The 8,543-nt window shown below is 43.9% G+C and overlaps 1 protein-coding gene across 1 annotated transcript; it reads left to right on the forward strand.

The window, feature by feature from the left end:
* LOC129630733 (cationic amino acid transporter 3-like) lies at positions 1-7,208 on the forward strand. Its single transcript, XM_055551229.1, is given in 12 exon segments — positions 1-370; positions 983-1,141; positions 4,447-4,633; positions 4,825-4,903; positions 4,905-4,938; positions 5,094-5,316; positions 5,484-5,623; positions 5,713-5,815; positions 5,998-6,212; positions 6,411-6,577; positions 6,826-6,934; positions 7,087-7,208. Coding segments are annotated over 12 exon segments (1,908 nt in total).
* The last annotated feature ends 1,335 nt before the right edge of the window (positions 7,209-8,543 follow it).

An 8,543-nucleotide genomic window follows, 5' to 3' on the forward strand; every position in this document is an offset into this window, starting at 1 on the left:
ATGGTACGTCAGTTTGTTCGCCAGTTTGGTCAGAAGCTCATCCGCAAGCTGCCACTGGAACCCATAGATGAGTCTGAGAGACCCGTGGCTCATCTGAACACCCTAAACCTGGTGATCTGGGGTGTGGGTGGGATGCTGATGGCTGTCATGTACATTGTGACTGGGGGACTGGCCAAGTACGTAGCTGGACCAGCGATCATCATCTCGCTCTTGGTGGCTGCCCTGTATTCTGTGTTATCTGGGCTCTGCTATGCTGAATTTGGGGCCTGGGTACCACGCTCCGGTTCTGCATACCTCTACAGCTATGTCATGATGGGTCAACTCTATGCCTTCATCGCTGGCTGGAACTCCATACTTCCCTTAGTCACAGGTGAGACGATGGGCCAGCAATCTTGTGGGGCTCAAGATTGGGATGTTGGAGGATTGGGTTCTCAGTTATTCATGAGCACTTTATTCTTGACCTTGTGCAGGAAGGTTGATAATAGTGTCAGGAAGACCCTACAACTGCATTCAAGTCGATTCTATCCTGTGACCTTAAATGATGGACCATGAACCCAGAAGGAAAGGGAACCGTAGGAAATGGTTGAGAGGGAGGCTTGTCCCACAGGCTCATCCCCTCACCATAGTGAAATCTTTGCTCAGTTGTTGCCTTCCTGGGATTTTCCTTTACCACTTGATTTTAAATTCCATGCCTTATCCCAGCCCTCCAGTCCCACTTATGTGTTTTCTTTTCTTGTATAACATTGATCTGCACCTAACATATTAAAACACCTGACATTTTGGTGAATCATTTGGTTCTACTCTCCCCAACTCATGAAAAGAAACTCTTTGATATTTTGTATTTTGTAGCAGGTATTTTTATATACAGGAATTTGTATATATTTAGGCTTTTTGTATATACAGGTATTTTGTCTGTGTTTTTAGATACTATGGCACATTAATTTTTGCTTTTCAATGAATGCTCCTTCTTCTGCCTCTGCAGCCACCGCCATCTCAGCCAGGGCCTCGAGTTATATCCTTGACAACCTGATTGGGAATCACATCTCTCAGGCATTACAGGAAACTTTCTCTCTGCACCTGCCTTACTCCCTGGCCACATATGCAGACTTTTTTGCCCTGGGCCTGGTACTGCTGATGACAGGTGAGACAGGGCTCAACAACAGGATGGGAAGAGCAGGGTGTGGAGAGGGAGCTGGTGTAGGAAAGGCTTCACATGTTAGAATGGTGGGGGATTAGAAATAGAAAGAATGGTCTTGAAATAGAAGCTAAGACACAGACCATTGTTTTCCACCCTTGGCACTACTGACAATTTGGGCTTATCATTCTTTGGTTTGGTGGGGGGGGATGCTGTTTTGTGAATTTTAGTTTCTTTTTTAATCATTATTGAGTGTTGAGTGTCATCCTTTGCCTTTGCTCACTAGATACCAGTGACATCCACCCACCCACAACTGTGGCAATCAGGGTGTCTCCAGACAGTGCCAATGTCCCTTGGGGAATAAAATTACCCCAAGCTGAGAATCATTTACTTAGACCAACAAGTCTTCGTTTGTACTGAGGCCAAAGATTTTTTTTTTAATTGAGAGGAAGTTCACATAGCATAAAATTAACCACTTTGTAATTTTTCCCAGCTTCAGTCTAATATAACTGACACACAACATTGTATAAGATTAAGGTGTACATCTTGCTTTGTTAGACATGTATTCTGAGAAGATTGCCACAATAATTAACCATCTTAAAGTGTACAATTCAGTAGCATTAAGCACATTTGTAATGTTGGGCAACCATCACCTCCATCTAGTTCCAAACATGTTCAACACCTCTGTACCCACTGAGCAGTTGTGTGTCTATTTGTCCACCACCACCGTCAGCCCTGAGCAACTATTTCTCTGCTTCCTGTTGTTGTTCAGTCACTAAGTCATAGCCAACTCTTTGCAACCCCATGGATTATGTATGCCAAGCTCCTCTATCCTCCACTATCTTCTGGAGTTTGCTCAAATTTATGTTCATTGATCATTGATGATATCCAACCCTTTCATTCTCTGTCACCCTCTTCTCCTCCTGCCCTCAATCTTACCCAACATCAGAATCTTTTCCAATGAGTCAGTTCTGCTCATCAGGTGGCCAAAGTATTGGAGCTTCAGCATCAGTCCTTCCAATGAATATTCAAGGTTGATTTCCTTTAGGATTGATTGGTTTGTTCCCCTTGCTGTCCAAGGGACTCTCAATAGTCATCTCTAGCATAAGTTTAAAGCATCAGTTCTTTGGTGCTCAGCTTTCTTATGGTCCAATTCTCACATCAGTACATGACTATTGAAAAAACCATAGCTTTGACTATACAGACCTTTGTAGGCAAAGTGATGTCTCTACTCTTTAATATGCTGTCTAGGTTTGCCATAGCTTTCCTTCCAAGAAGCAAGTATCTTTTGATTTAATGGCTGCAGTCACCATCTGCAGTGATTTTGGAGCCCCAAAAAAGAAAATCTGTCACTGCTTCCACTTTTCCCTCTTCTATTTGCCAGGAAGTGATGGGACCAGATGCTATGGTCTTAACTTTTTGAATATTGAGTTTTAAGCCAGCTTTTTCACTCTCCTCTTTCATTTTCAGCAAGAGGCTCTTTAGTTTCTGTTCATTTTCTGCCATTAGGGTGGTATCATCTGCATATCTGAGATTTTTGCTATTTCTCCTGGCAATCTTGATTCCAGCTTGTGCTTCATCCAGCTTGGCATTTTGCATGATGTACTCTGCATGTAAATTAAATAAGCAGGGTGACAATATACAGCCTTGATGTACTCTTCTTCCAATTTGGAACCAGTCCATTATTCTATGTCTGGATCTGACTGTTGCTTCTTGACCTGCATAGATTTCTCAGGAGACAGGTAAAGTGATCTGGTATTCTTATCTTTTTAAGAATTTTTCACAGTTTATTGTGATCCATACAGTCAAAGGCTTTAGTATAGTCAAATGAAGCAGAAGTATATGATTTACTGGTATTTCCCCCTGCTTTCTCTGTGATTCAATGAATTTTGGCAATTTGATCTCTGGCCCTTTGCATTTTCTTAACTCTGTTGTACATCTGAAAGTTCTTGGTTCCCATATTGCTGAAGCATAGCTTGAAGGATTTTGAGCATAACCTTGCTAACGTGTGAAATGAGTGCAATTGTACAGCAGCTTGAACATTCTTTGGCATTGCCCTTCTTTGGATTGGAATGAAAACAGATCTAGAAGTCCTGAAGCTACTGTTGAATTTCCCAAGTTTGCTCACGTATTGAATACAGCACTTTCACAGCATCATCTTTTAGGATTTGAAATCACTCAGCTGGAATTCCATCATCTCCACTAGCTTTGTTGTAGTATTGCTTCCTAGTGAAGTCACTCAGTCGTGTCCAACTCTTTGCGACCCCATGGACTGTAGCCTACCAGGCTCCTCCGTCCATGGGATTTTCCAGGCAAGAATACTGGAATGGGGTGCCACTGCCTTCTCCAGGGGAACTTCCCGACCCAGGGATTGAACCCTGGTCTCCCACATTGTAGGCAGACGCTTTACCGTCTGAGCCACAAGGGAAGCCCATTGCTTCCTAAGACCCACTTAACTTCACACTCCAGGATGTCTGGTTCTAGGAAAATGACCACACCATCTTGGTTATCCAGGCCATTGAGACCTTTTTTGTATAGTTCTGGGTATTCGTGCCACCTCTTTTAATCTCTTCTGCTTCTGTTAGTTTCTTATCATTTCTGTCCTTTATCATGCCCATCCTTTCATGAAATGTTCCCTTAATATCCCCGGTTTTCTTGAAGAGATCTCTAGTCTTTCCCACTCTGCTGTTTTCCTCTATTTCTTTTCATTGTTCACTTAAGATGGCTTTCTTGTCTCTCCCTGCTATTCTCTGGAATTCTGCATCCAGTTGGTTATATCTTTCCCTTTCTCCTTTGTCTTTCACTCCTCATCTTCCCTCACCTATTTGTAAAGCCTCCTCAGACACCCATTTTGCCTTTCTGCATTTCTTTTCCTTGGGGATGGTTTTGGTCATTGCCTCCTGTACAGTGTTAGGAATCTCTGGCCCTAGTTCTTCAGGCAGTCTGCCTACTGGATCTAGTCCCTTGAATCTATTTGTCACCTCCACTGTTGAATTATAATGGATTTTATTTAGGTCATACCTGAATGGTCTAGTAGTTTTCCCTAGTTTCTTCAATTCAAGCCTGAATTTTGCATTAAGGAGCTGATGATCTGAGCCACAGTCAGCTCCAGGTCTTTCTTTTGCTGACTATATAGAGCCTCTCCATCTTCAGCTACAAACAATATAATAAATCTGATTTCAGTATTGAACTTCTGATTATGTCCAAATGAGGAGTCATCTCTTGTGTTGTTGAAAAAGGGTGTTTTCATGACCAGTGTATCTATAAATGTATCAATAGTTTGAGTGTTTCATATTACATCTTTCCCACAGGAATAGTGGCTCTGGGAGCTCGTGAGTCAATCCTGGTTACCAAAATATCCAAAGTTATCAACCTTTTGGTTCTCATTTTCATTATCATCACTGGCTTCGTTAAGGGAGATCTGCATAACTGGAAGCTCACAGAACAGGACTACAAACTGAACACATCTGGATCCAGAGACATATATGGCTTAGGAGGGTAATATTGTCCATAATATATGGTTGACGGGCATGCAGAGCTGGTATGGTGTGGACTAAAGATATCTGGGCTGATGGATCCAGATGAAGCAAGTCCTGGAGCCCAGGACTTGAGGTATGAAGGGAGAAGCTCAGTAGAGATGGCTGAACTCACCTCATCCACGTTCTTTCTCTCTCCTTCTCTCACCATAGCTTGGGCCCTCTGGGTTCTGGAGGGTTTGCACCTTTCGGCTTTGAAGGGATTCTCCAGGGAACAGCTACATGTTTCTACTATTTTTTTCGGTGTTGACGGCTTTGCCACTAAAGGTAACATGGTCACTGTGGGTCCCATCTGGGGTTTGGGAACAGACTGGCTGCCCCTGGCTTAGGGGAAACCTGTTTGTGGAGTACAAAAAGAAAGGGGATTTTGTGATTTCACCTGAGTGTGTTTTCCTGACCCAACACTTCTTCCCTTTCGGCAGGGTTAGAAGCTATAAATCCTCATCGTTCCATCCCCTGGAGCATCATGATCACAATCTTCATCTGCTTTTTGGCCTACTCCAGTGTCTCAGCGGCACTCACCCTCATGGTGCCCTACTACCTGATTCAGCCTCACGACCTTTTGCCACAAAGTGTTCTTCACAGTTGGTGGCTCCCCGCCAGATACTTCGTGACTATTGGCACACTGTGTGATCTTATATCCAGGTCAGTGCCATGGTTTTCTCCCTGTCTACTGTCAGATACTCAGATCTCCCAACCCTTAGGATTGGTAGTGAAGACAGGGAGACACCTTACGCTAAGCCGACAAGAGAGCAGAAGTCTCAGTCTGTCTGCTTCTCCACGTCCTTACATGTTTCCATCTTCTCTTCCAGACTCCATAGTGCCATGTTCAACATGCCTACTTTGATCTACACGATGGCAGAGGACGGGCTCCTTTTCCGGGTACTTACGCGGATTCATGTCCACACAGGCACCCATATTGTGGCCATCATGTCTGCTGGAAATCTTGCAGGTTACAAACAAAATTGAAACCCACCTTTAACTTACATTTTTCCAGCTGTTTCTCACTCCCTTCCCACCTTGTTTGTGCACTCATTCTAGGAGTCATGGCGTTACTATTTAAGTACACAGATCTTCTGGAGCTCGTGGCAGTTGGGACCCTGCTCATTTACTCCCTGGTGGCATTTTCTATTCTTGTGCTCAGGTGAGACCCCACTACACCTCGGTAGGGAGTCTTGGAGATTAGTTGGGAGGTAAGCATCTTCTGCCTTCATGCTATCTTCTAAAAGTCCTGCTCTGCTTAAGACAGGACACATGGGGAATAGGCTGTGTGATGTTGGATGAGTAGGGGCTGCTGTTAATATTGCCTTAAAATCTCAAATTCAGGTACCAGCCAGACCAGAAATTAAGCAAGAATGAGAATACAGAGGAGGGACTTGAGATGCCTGGCCCTGATGAACATCCGTTGGACTCTGTACCTGAAGCAAGAAACTCAAACATTCAAAGAGTTTTAAACCATTTAAAGAGTCTGTGGTTCCCTATCAGCACCTTCCCCACTAGGAAATCTGGCCAGATTGTCTATGGATGTGCCTCACTACTCAGTGAGCAGTGGGATTTCTCTTTGGTCATTTTCTGAAATTGACAGTATGGTGTTGGAGTGTGTATTTTGTCAATTGAGGAGTCTTCGTGATATGAGGGCCCTTGCTGAGGTGGGCAGCCTGGGGAGAGGGGTGGCCCAAGGTCTTGACATCTTCAGCTTCTGAAGGTGAACCTGTTCTCCTCCACCTTGACCCCTGTAGTTCTCCTGATGATAATCTTGAGCCTTATCCTGGTCCAGTGGTCCAGTCAGGGGTTCTCTGGAGACTCCGGGTACACACCAGTGGCTGTGCTGCTGCTGCTGCTCATCATTGGGGTCACAGTCATCATCTGGAGGCAGCCCCAGAACCCCATTCCTCTTTATTTTAAGGTAAGTGACCTTATGTGCCCGAACTGTCCACCTGGAGTGAACATGCTTCATGGTCTAAACATCCAGGGAGTGAGGGGAACTGCTAAAACCAACGGACTCTTCCCTGATCCCCCTCAGTACTTTACATACACAGTCTGAGTAGGCACTGAATACACAGTCTGAAGGCTGGTCTTCTTGCCCACTTGGGGTAGAGTCTCTCATTCAGGCATCTGGGGTGTGTTCAGGGATGAACTGACTCTGCCCCACAGGTCCCTGCTCTGCCTGTCCTCCCACTGGTGAGCATCTTTGTGAACATTTACTTGATGATGCAGATAACTTCTGGGACCTGGGCCATATTTGGCATCTGGAATGTGATTGGTAAGTGGCTTTCTGGCATAAAGAGACTTCTTGAGGGACAGATCCCAAACTGAGCTCCCCTAAACTTCTTGGCCACCATAGGAGGCCTATTGGATGTTTGTAACCAGGAAGAGTGCCTATTTACCCTTCTCATTTTCTCATTTCCTTACTAGGATTTCTCATATACTTTGGATACGGGATCCGACACAGCCTGCAGGAGAACGATGAGCAACAACCACCAGCTTCCACCTCCCAGACTCTTGACAAAAACACCCCTACTGCTGACTCATCTTAACCACAGGTCAAAGATGTTGTGTAGAATCCCTACAATATAGGAGGTGTCTTCTGCTACATGAACACTTTCAGCCTCTATGGAGTGTGAAGGTGTATGCTTCTACAGTCCTGTCTTTATTGCCAGTGGACAAAGTGACTTTAATGTTGTCTAATTTTTAAGTAAGCTTTTCAAAGCATGATATACATACAGAAAAACACATGCTTCTTAAGTGTGCAGCAAGACCGATTTTCACAAAGAAAGTACAACAATATAACCAGCAGGAGAAAGAAAATGTTAACCTGGCACCTGAGAAACAACTCCTTGTTCCCATCTCCAGCATGAGCAGAGAGCTGCCACTTGAGCAGGAAACATAGGTAATCCGATGTTGTATAAGATTTACACCTTAAATATTCGGTCATCAATAAGTTTGAAGTAAAAGGTAACTTTTCATTCCAATCCCAAGAAGGGTAAGCCAAGGAGTGGTCAAACTACCATACAACTGCACTCATTTCACAGCCTCACAAGGTAATGCTCAAAATCCTAAGCTAGACTTCAGCAGTACGTGAACTGACAACTTCCAGATACAAGCTGGCTTTAGAAAAGGCAGACGAACCAGAGATCAAATTGCCTACATTTGTTGGATCACAGAGAAAGCAAGGGAATTCAGGGAAAAAAGCAACTTCTGCTTCATTAACTATGCCAAAGCCTATCACTGTATGGATTACAGCAAACTGTGGAATATCCTTAAAGAGATGGGAATACCAGACCATGTCACCTGCTTTCTGAGAAACCTGTATGCAGGTCAAGAAGCAACAGTTAGAATCGGACATGGAATGGTGAACTGGTTCAAAACTGGCAAGGGAGTATGTTAAGGCTGTATGATGTTCCCCTCTTATTTAACTTATATGCAGAGTACATCATGCCAAATGCTGGGCTGGATGAATCACGAGCTGGGAACAAGATTGCCAGAAGTATCAACAACCTCAGATGATACCATCCTAATGACTGAAAGTGAAGAGGAAATAAAGAGCCTCTTGATGAAGGTGAAAGAGGAGAGTGAAAAGCCTGGTTTAACATTCAAGCCTCAAAAATCTAAGGTCATAGCATCTGGTCCCATCACTTCATGGCAAATAGAAGAGGAAAAACTGGAAGCAGTGCCAAGTTTGCTTTCCTTTGGCTCCAAAATCACTGCAGACAGTGACTATAGCCATGAAATTAAAAAATGCTTGTTCCTTGAAAAGAAACCTATGACAAACATAGACAGTGTATTAAAAAGCAGAGAGATTACTTTGCCAAAAAATGTCTGTCTAGTCAAAGTTATGGTTTTTCCAGTAGTCATGTACGGATGTGAGAGTT

This window comes from Bubalus kerabau, chromosome 17 (assembly GCF_029407905.1).
Source record: "Bubalus kerabau isolate K-KA32 ecotype Philippines breed swamp buffalo chromosome 17, PCC_UOA_SB_1v2, whole genome shotgun sequence".
Lineage (NCBI taxonomy): Eukaryota > Metazoa > Chordata > Mammalia > Artiodactyla > Bovidae > Bubalus > Bubalus kerabau.